The sequence below is a fragment of the Genypterus blacodes genome, unplaced genomic scaffold (assembly GCF_046128005.1).
Source record: "Genypterus blacodes isolate CSIRO-AG114 ecotype Tasmania unplaced genomic scaffold, CSIRO-AGI_Gbla_v1 ptg000156l_1, whole genome shotgun sequence".
Taxonomy (NCBI): Eukaryota; Metazoa; Chordata; class Actinopteri; order Ophidiiformes; family Ophidiidae; genus Genypterus; species Genypterus blacodes.
This window is the reverse complement of record NW_027466957.1, coordinates 2728348-2748605: the sequence shown is the minus strand read 5'-3', so window position 1 is coordinate 2748605 and position 20258 is coordinate 2728348. Positions and strand designations below refer to the sequence as shown.

The following is a 20258-nucleotide window of genomic DNA, read 5'->3' as shown; positions in this document are numbered from 1 at the left end:
AACAATATTAACAGATGATTGCTAAAATCAAAATATGTTGTAAATGGAAATCCCCAGGGAATCAACAGTATGCAGCATTCCTGTGGAGACCTTAAGCCAAGAAGTCCTGACCAGTGGCGGGCCGTGCATTTCACACCTAGGCATTCGGCTCTAGAAACTAAACAATTTGACAGAAACGCAGTATAACCGAGCGTTGCATCACCTTAACATAGTCAAGTAAAGTTATATTAACATTTCTGAAGCATTATAATCAAGAAATCAAGAGTGTTAAACTACCAACTTTAAGATCGCTTAGATCGCCATCGTCGGGGTTGCAGTTCTCTTCTCACGATGTCTAGCTTTTCTTGAAAAGTTTGTCTTGAAAATGGCTTTGTAATTATATCTGCGACCAAATCAATCTCTTCTCCTCCTTCAGCCATTGTGGGTTGGAAAAAAACGCACACCTGCTAGCTGGCCCGTAGTAGCCAACTCTAAATCTGATTGGTTTACACCACAGTTTTGTTTGCGTTGACTTTAAGCTACAGGCGACCACACTGTTGATTCTGAAGGCCTAAGGGCAGATTTCATGGACCCTGGCAACACATTAAGGCTGAAGTACGATTGGATAAAAGCTCTAACATAAAGCCCAGCCCCCTCCAAATACCGTTCTGAGGCTAGAAGCAGCGCAACCAAGACGAAAGCTATGAAATGAAGAGAATAGACTATGGGGAATAATTTAATACAGATTTGTGGAGAAATATATCAAAATTAAATTTATATTCTGATGATGTTTAGGCCAGCAGAGAGGGCCCTGCTGGCCCCGACGGCCCGCCACTGGTCCTGACTGTCTACTTAGCAAGTGCTCTTTAAACCAGTCTGTTTTGTCAGTTTTTCATCCGTGTCAGTCATATAAATGAGCTTGTTTGGCTGTGGTGGGGGTGGTGCCATTCCTTCCAGTAAGTCTGCTAAACGGCAGAGTCAAACATCCTGGTTTAGTTTTGTCTACGACTAGAAGGTACAACCCAATTGTTGCCTGATATGTGAGTGGCTGATGATGGCTATCCTTCTTTTTAGTACTGTAAAATACCTGTGATTTATTTTTCTCTTATTATTTTTATTGCACCAAACACCAAAGCGAAGTCCATGTAAGTGAAAACCTACTAACTGATTTGTGTTTTTCTTTCTGTTGTAGAATACATTAAACCACAATCATATACAGTATACGCCGGAGTCTTACATATTTCTTTCCATTTGAGACATGAAGATACTGAGAAAGGCTGTATTTAATGATTCTGGCAGCTGAGAACAACAAAGTGCAGAAGATAGTTTAAGAAAAAAATTCCCTGCTTCATAAAGGCTTCGATACTAATATTTCCTGTTTAGATTTCTAGCTGTTCATTAGCTATTTTCTCTTTTGATGCAATGTCATAATGACCAGCAGAACTATAAGACAATGAAAAGTGAAGCCAATGAAGAAAACAACGTTTTTCTGCATAGACTGCATAATTCCTCCGCTCGAATTTGAATCGAAGTAACAGGATTTTCTGGGACAGTGAGATAGAAAATTAAGGCGGGCTGAGAATTATTATAGAATACAAACAGAACCATTGGTACCTAATATACATGTATTCATTTCCCACCCCTATTACAAGTCAACCGCAGCACAAAGTTATGCTGTTGTTGGAGCTAACCTCCAACCTACCTTTTAATACAGCTTCAGGCCAGTGAGTATTGATTTTCAGTGGCCCAACTGGTCAGTGAACAAAAATACATTTTGCTGTTGCAAAAGTTCTGCATTATATTTCCAGATCTGCATTACATGTTTATCTAACTAAAGGTCCTTGATGTAGGTGCAGATTTTTGGCAATTTGATAAAGGGGTAATTTGCAAACAATAATTCATTCACATTTGTACATTGTCAAGTTTGGCAAAAATACAATAGAAACAACTCCTACTAAATATATATACACAGGTACAAAGAAACGCATTGCTAGGGCTTCATCTACACTTAAAAAAGGTCTTACCTTACCATATTATTATGATCACATCTCAGGGTGGTAGCACTTACAGATGAGCAGTTTCTGTAACTACTTGAAAAGCTAACAGCTTGTGCAGAATTCCTTTGTAGAGCTCGAAAGGCTAATGTAAAGGAACAGGGCGTACCTTCTGTTCTGTCTCTAGGAAGCGGGATAGGTTGTCTGTGTCCAGGTTGTCTTTGTGGTTGCTGTAGGTGAGCATGAGGAGGTACAGATCCCTGCGGGTTGACATCATCTTATAGAAAGAGCAGAACTCCTCAAAGCCCAATGTCCCTTGATTGTCATCTGTGTCAGCTTCCTGCACACAGGTACAATGAGCACAAAGATTTAATGAAAACAATACTCAATGTACTTCATTAAAAAAATTCTGATCTCTAAAAGGGGGGCGCGAAAGAAAAAGTTTGGGGACCACTGAGTTAAGTCATGAAATTTTTTGTATTTTGTACGGTTTTCAATTACAGTCCCTCCAGCAATTCTCTATTCCACAATTGCGGAATTCACTGCAAATTAAATTTGCAGTAATTTCTCTTTAATTTCTCTCCATATAGCAAGCACATTATTAATGATTATTATTATTTCTCTCCTGTATTGTTGTTGTTGAAAGCAAATTGTAACTGTCCAGGCAGAATTAAACTCTTTGTTCCTCCAAGACTTTTTTTGGAGTTATATATGGATAATGAGTCAGTTCAGTACACAGATGTAGAAATGTATGTACATTCAAAATCATGCGGAGGGCGAGAAAATATTCTTATCACAAATAGGGGGGGCCTTCAGAAAAAGTTTGGGAACCACTTAGTTAAGAAATTTCAGGTTGTTCATAATATGTTTTGGAAAAAGATAGTTAAATTGAAGTAAACATTTGCAATAAAACCTGGACTTATTTGCACTAAAACAAAGGGAAAACTTGGATTTGTCCATTAAGATCCATTTATAGTTTATTATGCTATGATTTTACTGATCCGGCCCACTTGAATCTAAATTGGGCTGAATGTGGCCCCAAACTTAAATGAGTTTGACACCCCTGCTTTATATGTAGACAGAGCACATTTAACAGACAGCATTTTTGTAATGAGTTCAAACTAAATCAATCAATGTATTGGGCTTCATTATTTAGTAATACAGTGTATTATTAGTTTAAATCTGTTATTTAAGCAGCATAAAAGCAAACATATTGGTAGCCGTCACATAACCAAACTGAAGGCATAATAGTGACAGCAGAGTGAGGAAGGACCAAGTGGTAATGTTTTCAAACTGGGAGGGAAGTCAATCCAAGAAACTAGCTAAGAAATTGTCAACACAGTTGACAAGTCTTCATGAATGCACGCAACACACACAGCCAGCAATTCACAGATTGGTCTCTGGTGTGTTTATCCCGCATTACACCAGAGGCCATCTGTGTCCCAGCAGCACCATATGGGAGATCGTCAACAGGCTGCTGAGCTTAGTGATAGCAGGCTGGCTAGCCCCTAAAAGTAAGACTAAAACAACACCCTGAATATGAACGTCAGCAAGCTAAACCCCAAGCTACTGTTAACTTCAGAAACAGGTTCCATACGTGTTTACCGGTCACTCACAATGTTCCTGTCAGTGAGTACAGACTGTCTCTAAGGTGACCTCATGACGCCAGTTAGTGTCTTAATGAGCTTGGCAGCATTATGTGCAGATCATTACTTTATGGCAATTTTACCTTGTAAAGGTAAATATTTTTCAGGGATGTCAAAAGTAATAAAACTAATACATGGATACTTCACTACACATGGAATTAACATACAAGCTAAATGGATTGGTTGTAATGAGAGGTAAAACTAGAATGCAAGTAAGGGCAGATAGTTTGTTTGTGGTCAGCATTATCGAAACATAGCTGTGGTGGAGCATGCCCCATACTGACGGTACTATATGCTATAACTTTACTTGGGCAAGCTGAGACAGAATCAATTTGATAAAGATTTGTTGAACTGTCATTATCAGAAAAGTGTACAAAACACTTACACTAACGCTAACAGTATCGCAAGGAATTACAGTAGGAAAAAAGTAACTGAATCTAATTGAAGTTATGGTTGTTTGCGAACCCAGAGAATTTCTAGCTGAAGACGTTTCCTTTTTCTCTGCTGTTCTCATGTAACTAATGTGAACAGTCATCATGCTCCCCTCTTGGAGAAGGCTTTCAACATTGTTCCCTGGGGATCATGTGGGGGGCATTCTGCAGGAGTATGGTGTATATGGGCTGATGCTACGAGCAATTCTGTCCTTGTATAACCAAAGTGAGAGCTTTGAGAACTGAACTATATATAACAAAACATCACTATCCCAAAATTACAACCAATACTACAAATCAACAGAAGGATGCAAGAATTATCAACAAATATACAATTTAACAATTAGAATAAAATAGATTCTCGAAGTGGGAATAGACAGCCCATTGTTTTGCCTGATAGGCTTAGAAAGTGCTTTTCTAAGATCAGTATTCTTGGCACATATCCGAACACATTTTTAGTGGGGCTCTCTTCTTTTGAAGGTGAGAACATGCTGCATTGCTACACCTCGTTTGGGCTCATGCACATGGCTGTACCTTGAACATTTGCTTGACCTTCTGTCGAGGCAAATTGACATTGAGTTTGTGGAGGAGCTGTAGGACCTCGCTGATATTCAAGCTGCCATCACCATTCTTATCAGCCTCTGTAAAAGTCTGCTTCAGCCACATGAAGTCAAGGTGAATTAAGGAAAAGTTGTGGTTAATGTTGCTGTAGGAGAGAAACATTATTAGGAATATAAGGTATTACTCAGAAATTATTAAATATACTCCACAAGACATATAATGGGAAACTACTATAAACTATTTCTATTACCATTACATCAATCATGACCCACCACTATCACCCTATGCAATATCATACTCAACAGTCTCCTGCTGTATAAATGAAGGATATTGGTCACGGGTGCGTTGCCTTTTAGCCAGACTGTCCTCGTCGCTGATGCCAGCCATCAGGTACTTCAGGCCTGTGATCCACGTTCGGGCTTCCTCACCACGTCCAGACACCAGGTCCAGAGACTCCATGTGTTCGCCGTAGTACAGGCTAAAGCAACAGTTAGGGTCAAAGCTTCCATCAGAGTAGCGCTGGAATATCTCTGACTGCTTGCCTTCACACACTTCCCGGATGGAGTCAACGGAGACTGTGGGAGGACACAGCAGGTACGTAGGTAAGTAAGCATGCATCTTCTCCATTATAGTAAAATCTTGCAAATCATCTTGCACTCAGAAACCAAATGTCTAAATTACACAATTCAAAGCCAAACTGCTTTGATTCTAGTGATAACAAGAATTCCTGAATTATACAGAGATAGAAAGAATACAAAGCTGAAAGAGTGAAAAGGCAAGATAGCTGAGACCAATAGATGTATTCAGAGTTGATATATGTGACATATATACAAGGCTGCGATTAGCATTCTGCAGGGCTGAGCACAACAAAATGAGAAGTTAATAAAAAGTAAGACTTATTCAAACAAATAAATTACAAGAAATGTTAGTGTGGCATTGAATACCACAAACAACAATGACTTCACAAACCCAGAGTAACATCTATGTCTACTATCAACAACTACCCAAATGTGATGGCATTGCCAATGTTCTATTCCCCTTCTAGCATTTCTAAACTACCATAATGAGTAAAAGACTCTTAACAATACAGAGCATAAGTGAATATGACGATAATGAAAAACAAATATCAACATGCAACTTCTCCAGTGTCTTAAGATGCATGTGATAATTCTAGTTAGTTGAAAATGAAATCAATGTAAAGTACTGATTACAGTTTCAGGTAAACTTTCTTCTGAATCGTGCGTTCACTTAACCCTCTAAATGTGGGGAAAGATCAAATATAAACATCCATCTAAAGCGAAAAAAAAAACAATCTAAGCGAGAAAATTAAGGGCTGTTAGGGACGGGCTCAGGAGTCTGATTCTACCAGGAAGCTTTAATTCAAAATATATCAGCATTTCATTCCATGTAGTTTGAATTCCATAGTCACATGAATCATTGATCTATTTCCTGAAGACATGAATGATATATATATTTGAATATATGAATATACACAAATTTGTTTGCATACATACAATTAAATGCGGAGCCTTTATTCATTAGTCCGCATTAATTGTTTGACTTTATTTTCTAACGCTTTAAATTTTTCCAAGAAGAACATACAGCAAAGACAATAACAAATACTCAACTACCCCCCCAAACACAAACCAAAAATAATGAAACTGATATATTAAAATAAATTACTCTGCCTTGCTAGTGTCGAATTTCTAAAAAACTAATTTCACCATTTTAATGTTTATCACATCATTTGCACATTATCAATTCCCTACTGTTCATTTAGTAAGATTAGGTGGCTTGGCAGCTGCTCCTTTTCAAAGGAGGGACAGGAGACATTGAAAAATCTGGAAACATCTCATTTTAATTTTCTGAATGTGCCACCCAGAAATGAAATTAAGCACCCACACATCTCATCTCTGAACACAAATTCTCCATCTGGATCTTTTGACTTAACCAGTCTCATGTCATTTGAAGTGGTGGGGCAGGAAGGAGGCCAGGGGAGGTTGGGGTGAAACTAGGGCAAAGCATCTGAGGAGTGCTTTGCTCTGGTTTTCACCGCAGGGATGGCTGTGCACACATACCTTCTACTTCTCCAAAAATAATATGTTCATAAATGTAATGGTGTAACATTCTATCAAATTTTCATTTCATATTTAGCAAATATTCTGTGCATTAACGCTGGATATATGGGAAGGTTAAGAGGCAGAATTCATTTTTCGGAATTTAGGGGCGATGATATGAGGGTAAAATTACTGAAATGCTGAACACAGTGGGCAAGAAATAGAGTGCTTTATTCAGATGCAACATTTCTGAGATGGTAACAGTATTTTACAAAAAGACACAGCCTCTATTCATACATTAGTTTTCCCAATGACAGCAGATGGTTAAGAATGTGCGTGTGTTACTCAACCTAGGTCCCATTTCAGAAATTCCACGGACAATTTCCTTGCACGTACCGAACCACAACGATAAACACTGACTATAATCCAGTAACCTGGGGCCAATTTTCTGTGCGTGTATTAATGAGCTTTAATTGTTAACAATTTGGCATCCTTGATCTCATGGATCTCTGAAGCACTTGTTGGAGATGTTGTCATAACAACACATCTGTAAAACCTCGGGAGCAGGCTCATTCAATGTAAACAGGATTAGATCACAGCTTGAAACAAACAAGAGGACAACTAAGAGGGCAACTAAAAACTGACATTGGTACAATAAAAATAAAATGAAGGGCATTTCAAGTACTGCCAGCGAAGTGTGTCAGCTTAATATTGGTGCACATGTGTGTAAGCCACTGTTTGCCAGATTAAAGTTAATGAATAATTAAATCTTCTTAGCTTATTAAATTCAGACCAACATAGGAGGCGGAGCAACAGGAAACTGAACCCCTAAGCCCCGACAAGAGACCCATCCTTGGCAGTTCAGTTAAGGAGTGCTATGCACTAGTCCCTATGCCTCCGCCTTTTAGAAATTAAACAATAAAATTTAGTTGCAGATGCCAGTGAAAATATGATAATAATGAAACAAAAGCAATTTGCCTCGTCCACGAAAAGTAGACCTTGGAGTAATTAAAGTAGATTACCAACGTTCAAAATGTTAATGGTTTAATAATGTCAAATGACAATTATTCATTTTCATATCATTCATTTTGGAGAACCTACATTTATGTAATAAGAAGACTAAATCATCCACCCCGATTGCTAAAAACAGGCTTACAGTAAATCCATTAGACTTTGTAATAAAAAGGAATGCTACGATATTGTACTCCTGTTTTCAAAGCTCTAACTGACTGATGTATTTCTGGCTTTTGTATTGAGTGCATGTGAGTGTGTGTATATGTTTACCTGTTTAAGCAACCACGGGTACTTAAGTGTTTCATTTAAGACATTTAGGACCAAGTCCCTTTGTGAATATATGAGTCGTTATGGCAAAATATGTGGAAAACCCTCAATTTACATGGAAGTCCCTCCCTTTCACTCACTCTATAGTCAGCTGTAACTTCAATTGCAGGTGCCTTGAACATGCATTCGCCTAAGCGTAACACAGCAATCTCAGCAGGTGCACCACATATGAAATTGGATCATGAAATCATCAAATACAGTCGTAACACAACAAAATAAAAATGTAAAGGTTGCCAATAAGTTAGAATTGATCACCAGCCATGTGTTTTCCTGTACTTCATACAGCTTGTATAATAAAAATCTAAGAAAACACATTAAAATTTTTTCAAAAACTCATGCATGTCAGATGACACTCAAATGGGTACTGCCAAGTGGTCCAAAAGCCCATTATTCTGAAACCCCAATAGTTAAAAAACGTCCCATTGGGCCAAAAGCCAATTGGTCCGACAACTTGGTGTCCTGAAAACAAAGGTCCATAGTTCCGACGACTTGTTGATCCGAAAACATGCGCTAGAGTTGTTCCGTCACTGCCAGTCCTACACATGGGATTGAATAGGCAGTGTGGGAGAGCGGTATACTTATTTTCCGCTGTGTTATTTGTTGTAATGTAAATGTTAAGATTTGAGTAAGCAGCTGGATATACATTTTTATTACCTGGTGGCCTCGCCTCATATTCATTATGCAACGTATCAATATTCAAGACATCAGAGAATCAGGTAAACATCTTATTCAAATGTTAGACTTATCAAGGTATACCTGTAGTATGCATGTAAATTCAGCATATGTGCCTTTGTGACTGTTGGAAAGAGGAAGAAACTCACTCTTGGCTTTTTCATTCTTGCGTGAAGGCCTCCAGCGGATGCAGGACTTGTGTTCATCTAGATAGAAGAAACGCACCAGTCCCTTGGAGCCACCGCGAAGTTTCACCATCTGGGTCCCAATCTGCATGGAGCTCATACATTTTTCCACTAGAGAACAGAAAACAATCCAGACATATGAAATTAAAGGTTTGTGAAAGGGAAGTCAGGGCAGTGTGACAGAGAGAAGTGTGTTTTCATGTCACATTTTCATTCACGGAATTGGCAGTTTGTGTAGTGTATTTCCAGAAAAATCTATCAGGGATTTGGAGTTATTAACTTATATTCACTCACAGACACAGCAATACAATGGATATGGCCTGTCATGCAGCCAGTATTTTACTATCCCACTTCTCATGGGACAAAGACAAAGGGAGAAAAAAAGCGTGAGGCAAGTTCTCGACAAAAATCTTTTTAACAAGACATTTATTTCACATTGTAGGGACATGGGGCATCTAGAAGACAACAAATCAATATTGATCCTGAGTTATTGCCATTGTTTTAAGGATTATTTAACATCTCATCTACATTCTATCTATGTTTGGTTTCTCAGTATCCACATTTCAATACAGGGCTGTCTAAGATTCTTTTTAAAAAGCATGTAAGCTATGTAGTCTTGTATGGTAGAGCAGAAGTAAGATAGAAGCAGAAACAGAATGGACATTATTTTTGGGGAGCGAGTTACAGCCAGGCTCTTCATTATGGCATGCTTACTGATCATACTCGAAGAGAGCTGCATCTCTCTTGTGCTTAATTTGTCCACTCAAATATAAATCCACCAACATTCCAAAATTCCAATTCCAAACAGGAGCACCAAGATCAATTCATAACTTAAATGATACATGAAAACTGAAACACGTTTAATGATCATTCTGCGCCAGTAAAGATCAGAGTAAATATAAATGTATTGTCATATTTGAATACTCTGTATGAGGAGGACAGGATAGATCATCTATGTAAAATTGAGCTCTTCAATTATTTCTAAAGTTGGACACTTCCACTGCACACAACACAACTAAAGAATAACAATGGAGCAGCTTTATAGTTGTTTGCAGTGCTTGATGCCAATTGGCTGTTTGCAGAAGAACAAGGGATATTATCTATTAAATGAACTGCAGTCTCTGAGGGCTGGTAGACTTCTAGGTCATTATGTCAAAAGCCAACTATGTAGCAATCTGAGAGGCTCATCTTTCTCCAGTTGTCAATACAATGTCTACACTGCGGCAGATCAGCACTAGTCAGCATATGGGCCAAGGAGGCGTAGATAGATACGATCTTCTGTCAGGTTACAAGGTTAAGCCAGGAGGGATTGTCCGGACATATGTTACTTGCCTACACACGCTCGCGTGCACCCACACAAACACAGAAAGAGATAACTGTGTGGTGAAGAGGTCCATCTTGGTGATGTTAAACAAACCATCTTGATAATTGTAGGTTGTGAAAGTGAGGGTGCTATGCTCTCCTCTGTGTGTATGTGTAGTGCTCAATTCACAAATGTTGAACTTTTGAGTGGTTTGTTTATGATATAAAAATGTATCTATTTGTACTCATACCGATCCAACAACAGATGGATATTGAATTTAGAGGGAACTTGCAAAACTATAACTCAATCATAAAGGGATCCCATGAAACAGTTGTAACATACAGTATCTAACATACACATAAATATGTACCTGAAGGCTATGCATCTGAAGGTTACATAATGTGAAGCAAGATATGGTTTCCACACAATGTCTTCAAGTTTAACTTCTGCTTAGAGTTTGATGGAAAGCATCCCAATTCTATCTTTGTTCCAAGTTGTTTTGCTATCCTGTTTTTCTTTTGTTCATTTTTTTGACGGCAACACTCATTCACTCATTCACTCACCATTTCTGAACACGTGAAACCAAACTGTGCTAAGCTGTCAATGTATAATTCACGCCAAAGCAAATGGACTAGACAGAAAAATGCTTCAAAAGTAGATAATGTAAAACTTAACACTAAAAGCATAAGCTATACCAAAAAGTATGAAGCTACTGTAGCCAGTCTGCCTTAGTCACAAATCCTGACAGGATGCCAATATCAACATTATAAGAAAGGTTTAACCTTGAGATGATGTATGCAACATTGCTTACCCGTGTAGCCAAGCCTCCATTTGGAGAAGGCCACAATGCTGCTGTCTATCCAGAAGAACTCTTCCACCACACAAGACAAAGGGGCCTGATACCGACTCTTGGGCTGGGCTACCGCGTGGTGTTTGTCCTTGTCTCTTTCTGAAGAGAAGGCAGCTTTTGCTGGAGGATCAGGCCAATCTCTATTGGCGACAACACCAGTGGAACGAATCAGGGCTGAAGGCACTGGGCTGCCAGAGAAAAAATTGCTTCTTCTGGATTTGGGCATTTTAAGTAATTGATGGTGCTGACAAAAGATTTTCCCAATCTAAATGATATTTGATGGTCACCCTAAGACAAATTAAATAAAGCAAATTAAGTCCTCAAACAGACATCCAAAAATATAACCTGATGTATTTTCCAGCGACTTTTCCTTTTGTGTCAACTCGACCAATTGTCCATTGTGATTTGCTGCCAAGGTTCCAAGCAGAATCCGTAAAAGCTGTCAGAACGAATTCTTCTCACTCTCAGTCAGTTCAACACGCTGACAGCAGTGCCATCTTTTCAATACTTCTCATTCACAAGGACCAAAGTGGAGACCAAAGATAAAAATGTCTCTCCATTCTATGCCACCATTTCACCATTCATTTCTTCCCCTCCATAGCATTCTTCGGTACCCCTGACAGACGTGTTGAGAGAATGCAGGTGCATAAACAAAGAGCAGGAAACGTTTGGAAGCAGACCACAGTGCAGTAACTCTGCAACATATGTTGGGCGGGGAAATATCCTAAACCCCTTAGAAGCAGTAATCCTGGTCTAGATGATTTACTCAATATGTTCAGTAAAACAAAATGACCCACGGGACTCCAACAGAGTGACAGCAGGAGAAATCCCTGTACCTTCTTTTATGTTACAAAACTAACTAGTCCATTTAATCTTAGAGGGTGTTTTCTCTGAGAGTAATAGACAGACACCTGCCAATAGCCATCCCACAACCCAACTCCCTTTATCATTTACTTCACACCAGTTTTGCATCTCTGACCCAGGGGAAAGGCAACATCATTGTGGTTGGAAGGCAAAAAAAGGGAGGAATTATCTCACAAAGACAGAAAATTATCATCCCCTTTCTCTTGAAAACTCATTTAAAGTTCTTTAAATAAAGTGTCGAACAAAATCAAGTGTAACAACCTTTTGCCCTTGTGTTACACCAGGAAACCCTCAACTCCCCAATCCATTTCTAAACCATTTGACCATGCTCACAATGAACAAAAAAGGTGTTATTTTGGCATTTGCCATTTTCCTCCCCTCTGGCAGGAGGCTGAGGGGAGGGACCAAAACCTCACGCTACAAATTCAGCTTCTTCCCTTCTGCAGTGGGCCTCATCAACAAGGCCGGGTCTTCCACTGACCACATAATTACCTTAGCAACTTGCACGTTTAGTTTGATCTAATTTATTTTTTTTATACAGTTGTTTTATATGTTGAACGCACCAACAACCACATAAAAAAACTTTTTAAGTGTAAACTTAATTGGCAATAAAGCTATTTTTAGCTTGGTTCTCGAATGACATCCGGTCACTTAAACAAGCATGCAGACGGTTAGAACGGAAGTGGCGCCCGAACAAATTAGAAGTTTTTCGACTCGCCTGGTCTGATAGCCTTTTAGACTATAAAGGAGCACTTTGTTCTGCACGCGTTAGCTATTATTCAAAACTAATTACTGACTATAAGAGCAATCCTAACTTCCTCTTCGTCACAGTGGCACAGCTTTCGAGTAAACCTGCAGCCACAGTCAGCTCTGAGCTTGTACCAAATGACTTCATGGAGGTTTTTACGAACAAAATTGATGACATCAATCATCATCAAAACATCAATCGATAACTCTTCTCCTATTACGATAACATTTGCTGATGTCACCCCTACGAGGGACCTATTGCACACCCAGCCATTCATGGAGAGGGGATCTCTCATGGAAGTGCCTCTCCTGAGGTTTCTTCCTTTTTTTCCTTATCAATCTAGGTTTATTTCGGGAGTTTTTCCTCGTCTTCCTTGAGAGCTTTGAGCTGGGTCGGGAATTGTCCTGATGTGGGTCTGTAAAGCCCTTTGAGACATTGTATGTGATATTGGGCTATACAAATAAACTTGACTTGACAAAATTCAAACCTTGGGCAAAAGAGGACAATACGTTCTCATTGATAACAAACCCTATGAGAAGACCAACATCACAAATGGTTTACACATACAAGTATTGTCGGTGTAGCCAACAAACACACTCTGCCTGCTTAAGATGTTGTACAAGATTGTTGTCCATCACTTCTCAAATAAAATAACTAATGAGCAGAGAGAATACTATGTCCCTATGGAACAACACAGAGAGGTAACCATATAACTAAAAGATGCAATATTTTTATTTACATTGACAAATACTTTGGAAGCTTACAGAATATTACTGTTACACCAGCATCATATACAAGTAGAGACCGTAACATTCCAAAATTAGCATGTTGCCACCATCAACATCCTAGATTCCCTTTCCCAGTGTGAAATCCATCATTACACCGCGCACATACAAACCAGCCTCAGCACTCGCCTGATTTGCTCTGTATAATACGTCACCGCTGGGAGTCAAGCCAAAGCCAAACCATTTTAATAGGATAAAACGCTTCTTCGTGGAATTAACCAAGCTACCCAAAAGCAGAATGTACCAGAAGATCTGAACGATCCAAGTCCAGGGCGTTTTCAACTTTTAAACTATCTGGATCACTGAAACGAACTTCCCTTGAAAGTTTACATCATTGATGTATTCACTGCGGCTGAAAAGCAGACACATTCACGTGAATGTCTTTGAAATATATAATCTGAAAAAAAGAAAACAGAGGAGTAAATCTCTTTCAGCTCACTCACCATGACTTCGATTCTTCGAGCTCTTCTTCGAAGGATTTCCATGGTAACAATTCGAGACGCAGTTGTCATGGCGTAAATTGACGTTTACTTTGCGTTGGCGTAATTTGGACCAAGTCGCATATATGTGAATTTTCGACGATGTATCATTGAGATTCCAGAGATGAGCTGGATTCTGTAAGCTAGCTATCTGTGGCATAGCAACTCTGTGGAGTCTCATTTAGAGCACCGGAAAAAGGCCAGAAACGTTTGAGGGGAAAACTATAAACTGAAAGTATGTAGATGCACACACGGTATTATTACAGTCATTGTCAATCCAAAATTATGGAATTAATTAATACGCATCCATCGTCAACAAGGCAAACCAGTGGGCATCTTTGCGTGAAATAATGACAAAGGCACGTGACCACATCTGTGTCACATTCATGTTCTGAGAAAAAAAATAGAATTGTAAACGTGATGGTATAGTCACATTTAGATGAATCAAGTGTTCACCAATACAGCTGAGGAGGACTCCAGGTACCAATAAGATGACTTGTAACTCGACTTCTTTTCCAGTTAAAACACGAAACAGTCATATCTATTTTGTCTGGAAATAATAAGACAAATTCAATTTAATAAACTTGCGAAATACTACCATCACATTAAACTTGGTGTCGAACTTATTATGATTTGTTTTGGACTTGATTATCAAAGTCCACGCCATGTGACCTGACTTGGACCCTTGGGAGTTGGGAATATAATATAATATTCTCCCTTAAGAATATATGGTTGAAGAAATGATTATGTATTTCTGCCATGTGATGTATATTTGGGTCTTCCAAGGTGGATGCCTCACTTTCATTGTTTGTGATTGTTTAATCTTGTTTTCTGGTACCTCACCAGCACAATGTACTGTATTTTCATCTCGTGCATAATGTGTTTCTTGTTTGGGTCATCTTCAAGTCTGATGACTGTGACTAATAGCATATCATTCGGAGGGATTTAGTGCCTTTGTCATTTATTTCATATTTCTCCTCAAGTAAGAAGCCTGAATGTCAGCCCTATGACCTGAAACATTGCAAAACAATGGCCAGGTCAACCAACCACCATCTCTCAAGGGTGAACTGGGTTGAGCTGGACAAACCCCATCTCTCTGAGAGGAATGGAGTTCAGCTGGCTGAAATGTTTCAGGCTTCAGGTTTTTCATATATGTTGTGAGTGGATGAGTGATTAGTATGCTTAATAATAATAATTATAATAATTATAATAATAAGACGTTTTACTCAATGAAATATTCAGTAACAAAAGATTGTTAAACTGGGATCAATTAGTAGTTCTACATTTCGTACAGCATGAATATGGTTGCTGCTTTCTCTGTAGCTGACAGCTGACGCACACAGATTCAGTAAGTAATTAGAGCCATCTGTCATACCTAAAAAAATGTGCAGGCTAAGTTACTTTTGAAATCCCTTCCAGTATACTGTCAAGGTGCACATCAGCAGAAGAAGAAACTGTGGATTCAAATGATTATAAATGGAAGATCATTGTAACCACCTTGAGTTAAACTCCAAACCAGTGATGCATACAGAAATCCAATTTTCTATCAGTTACTATGAGGGAGGACTGGATAGCAGCTCAGCCACAACAGTCAGACATAATGAGGCAAAACTACACTTCATACAATGGGTCCAAATCCAATGTGAAAGGGTGGCTGTGTGTGTGTGTGTGTGTGTGTGTGTGTGTGTGTGTGTGTGTGTGTGTGTGTGTGTGTGTGTGTGTGAGTGAGAGAGAGAGAGAGAGAGAGAGAGATTAGTTAGTTATTTATAGAACAACAGCAGGATATTACATCAACCTTTTAATGGGCAGAGAACGTATTAGTGCCAAATTTGCACTCTGTATGCTAAATAATGCCCATGTGCACCTGTTGTGTAGTGCATATTATGACCCATCATTGAAAGAAAGGTTGGTGGACATTTACTGTCTTAAGGGATTTAAGTTGGAGTGCGTATCATTTCTGAGAGATGCAGTTCATTTGAATAATAAATTCAGCAATGATTGCATGTTTCCTGACATTTTTGCCCTAAATAACTTTTCATATTAACAATCAATATAAATATTTTCGATAATTGCAATTGCTAATTGCTCATTTTGAAGATCCTGGATGTACGCATTGTGTGTGTTGGTGTGTGTGTGTGTGTTTACACAATCCATCCTCATTCATGCATTGTAGATTAGGTTTTCCACAGGCACCAGTGCCTTCTACAAAACTGCTGCTGCCCACACTAATTTTTCTTCTCTTCGACTTTCAAATTCTCATGAAGACACTATATTCTACTTGTATTAAACACACAACAAGTGAGAGGTAAGATGGTTCAGGCAAAGATCTTGGACCACCACTGAGCTGAACAAACTCTCACTCTTGTCTTGATCAGTGTAAATCTTTCATTTTCAAAGGATTTATTAAAATAGACTGTGGTGGAATCTATCACATTGTTTACCATCTTATAAGAAGACATAACTGAACCCTACTTAAGGCATCAAGGGCTTTCTGTGGTTTTAGTGAAGTACTTTTGGTTTTCTTTTGTTGCATCAATTTGGTCCCACTGGATGTAAGTGCAGGATCCTGGTGTGGACTAACCAAACCATCTGAAGCTGCCAGATGGCATAGTGGCACCATCGAAGCCAAGGCCTGCTGCTTCGCTACGCAGGGGAACATAAACCATCTCAGTGTGTGATGGTTTGTTGCTCTCATGCATGCACGCGCGCGTGTGCATGCGTGTATGAGAGAGAGAGAGAGAATGAGAGTCTGTGCACAGACAATAAAGATTAGCTGCAGCTGTACCCACAAGAAATGATGGTTTCCCTTAACAAGCTTGCTAAATATGATGCCCTCAGTGCTGACAACTTACAGTAGTCTATATCCACTTGGATCCATATCTTTTCGCAAATGTCTCCTATTGGTCCAGCTAAATCAGCAGGGTAAACTGGAGGCAAAGTATGAATTTACAAGACCACTGGTGCTCCATGACGGTGTGAGCTCTGGCAATGTACTAATCTAACAAGACCATTCACTGAAGGGTCATTCTTAGCTGTGGTGTATAGCATATCAGTTCCAATGAGCAAGCAATGAGCTGCCATTTGGACTGCAGTCATACAGATACTCCCCTTATCAACAGATAACATTTGTTTTATGTATACATAACATATGTAACAGGGTACAGGAGAATATGGCTCACTATAACTGTTAATTGTCACCATCAGTAGTAAATGTATTCTTAGGTCTATCCACGTTTGAGTTTTGGATCATTTGAATAGTTGGTTAATCTCATATTAAAGTATATGGTTTACATTCTGATTTCAGTAAAAACAAACTCTCATATCATCAGCTCCTCTTTAATGGATCCAGCTTCCAGATTCGATGCGGGAGGTAGGAACCCTCTCTACGTCCATGCTGGTATCCACAGACCTTATGCTTATCGTTTGAGCCATTTCTCTCGATGCCATCCAATTTTCAGGCTAAGACACTCTGCTTGTCATTCTGTTCGCCCTTTACCACTTCCTCAAGCTCTTCACTAGTTTCTATTTCTCTCTGTATTATATCCTTTTCCAATCTTAAAGCGAAATTCCCCTGGACACACACCCTCCTCGGTACCAGGCTTTTGGATTGTGCAGATTTGAACTCTATTTGTGCCCAGTCTGTGAGTTTGACCAAGCTGAATGCACTTTGCCGGACAGGCAACAAGTGTTTTACAGTTGCACCATGGTTCTGTTAGGCTTTGATCCAGGGCTCAGACAAGGTGCATTAGTTTGCAATTAGGTGCAAATTTACAATTTAGGAAAAAAAATTTGATTTCAAACCAGTCCATCCATTAATTCAAGTGTTTGAAACCGAAGAGGTGTTGGATGCAACCACCATTGAGAAACCTGTACAGTATAAACACGGTAGACTTCAGGTTGTTCATTGTGTTGAGTGTTTACTTCACTAATGGAAGCATGATTTCTTATTGTGCATGGTGATCTGCCATTTCCAGTAAGAAAGTATAACTGTATTCAGTGTAAGACTGTTGTGCATTGAATAGGAGTGCTACAAATCATAATGACCTAAATTCTCAAAGGTTGTTATCTATCATTGGTGTTTTTTCAGTAATTTGCTTGTTATTTTCAGGATCTTCAAATTTGCACAATTGAACACTCATCAAGAGGGATATGTGTCCATGTGCTTGGATAATTTCCATGCTAGGGATAATGGGATAGGATCATTTTATGATTATTTCAAATCTTTGCAGTTCGAGTCCATCAACCCATCAATCAGCTGCTGGAGTTTGCCAAATCTTCGTTTCTGCAGCCTAAAGGCATTGAAGGCAAATCCTCATTTGGCAAAAAAGATGAAAGTTATCAGTGAGAGAGAGAGAGAGAGAGAGAGAGAGGGAGAGAGAGAGAGAGAGAGAGAAGGAGGGACGGACGGACGGACGGACAGTCTCTCAGAGAAGGAGCTCCGCTGTCTGTCCAGTAGGTGGAGAGAATGATCAGGTTTATCCATGATGGAAACCAGTTTGTTTAGTGACCTCTTCTCCTTCACAGTACCAAAAATATCTGGTTTGCTGCCCATTACAGAGGCAGCCTACTTAATAAGTTTATCAAGTCTGCTGGTGTCCCTGGCTCCAGACTGGTAGAACATTTCCAACATCTTGCTGAACACATTGAAAGATCTCAGCTTCCTCAGGAAAAAGAGTCTACTCATCCCCTTCTTATATACAACCTCACTGTTGGTCTTCCAGTCCAGCCTGTTGTCGATGTGGAATCCGAAGTATTTATAAACCTCCACCACCTAAACATCCTCACCCAGAATGCACAGGGGCCGTAAAACCGTCCTCTTCCTTCTGAAATCGATGACCATCCCCCTGGTCTTGGCCACATTCAGAATCAGATGATTCCTACCAGACCACTCTACAAAATCATCCACCAGTTTTCTGTACTCCTCCTCCCGTCCATCCCTAATACACCCAATCACTGCAGAGTCGTCAGAAAACTTCTGCAAGTAGCAAGACCCAAAGTTGTACTAAAGTCTGTGGTGTACAAGGTGAAGAGGAAGAGAGACAGCACTTCCAGCCCAAGGCCTCTAAAGTGTGTCATGGTTCTTATTGCATTCTTCTCACATAGCTGCTAATCAATTACCAGAGTGTGTAAAGGCTCACTGAGCTATTTCAGCTCAGGCCTATCTGCTCAGTGAGGTGAGACGTATTTGCTGCCACCTGGATTAACATTCTCTCATCATACCATGCAAACTCGCTGGCAGATTTGTTACATTTCAGACACTTTTCCATAATGGATCCAAACTTAAGATCATGATAGAGGAAGTTATATTTTGTGATACTGTGTGATGGGGTAATGTCAGTGTAAATTAATTCAGCTATGTGTTTTTGTCTGTTTTGTCTGTGTACTATTGCTATTTTTTCTGTGTGTATGGTTTCACTACACAAGGAAAGTAAATCTTAGGCAACTGGACTTGATGGTAAAGGTGGTTGCTCATTACACTTACTCACGGTCAGTTAGTCGAAGTAATGCCATGTAAAGAGACTTTAATATTTCAATCCACAACATTTATCTGAAAGCAGTCGTTACTACTTTGTTTTTCTAAGTACTAACAATTTTTCAATTTAACATCAAAAACAAATGAATGGTGTCAGGTAAACCAAGAAAAAATCTTAACAATCGTAATCATACAGTATCTCCCAAATCTATGACATTTTAACATTTTTGAATAAACGGCTATTTTCCGCACTTTTTAAATTCCAGATTTGGGGAGTTTCCTTGTCAAACCCCTCACACCACCATTCTTACCACTGAGTTATTTCACTGGATGCAGCAAATACATAGTAACATTTGTATTATTATTATATAATATTATTAATTATACTGTAGTTTAATAATGTCTTAAATGCAGGATTTTTACTTTATAGTTCTCCTGTAATCTTACTGCTTCCACTCAAACCTAATGTTTGAACGTGCCATTCGAGTTACTAGCAAACTGAACTGAGATCAAACAGTTATCATCTGATGACAGATACAGTAACAAAGGAGCCACAAGTAGGAGGTGACAGCAAGCAGCCAATGTCCTAGGAATCTAAAGTGACAAAGAACACTCACTGCTTTGTCAGCATGTGTGCACATTTTGTGACAATTGTGACAGCAAAGAAAGTAACAGAAAATGACTTGGCTACCGTGCCATGTGCTGTGTTTGTGTTCTATGTTATAAGCAAAAGTTCTGAGATTTTCTGTGATGAGAATAGACTTGAATGGAAATGCTGCTGATTGTTTGTGTCATTAAAGATGAAAAGCAGCACCTACAACTTCAAGCTGAGCTGAGGTCCATCAAAGGCAAGGGTGTCCAAACTTTTTTCACTGAGGGCCACATCAGAA

At 39.2% G+C, this 20258-nt stretch overlaps 1 protein-coding gene across 1 annotated transcript in view; it reads right to left on the bottom strand.

Annotated features, from left to right (window-relative positions):
- The window catches only part of plch2a (phospholipase C, eta 2a), a 76658-nt gene that overhangs the window by 23324 nt on the left and 33076 nt on the right, over window positions 1-20258 (bottom strand). The window contains exons 3-6 of the mRNA XM_076167220.1: window positions 8831-8977; window positions 4943-5186; window positions 4585-4714; window positions 2143-2313 (exon numbers count right to left, since the gene is read on the bottom strand). Of these exons, the coding sequence (XP_076023335.1) occupies window positions 2143-2313; window positions 4585-4714; window positions 4943-5186; window positions 8831-8977 (692 nt within the window). The remainder of the gene's footprint in view (window positions 1-2142; window positions 2314-4584; window positions 4715-4942; window positions 5187-8830; window positions 8978-20258) is intronic.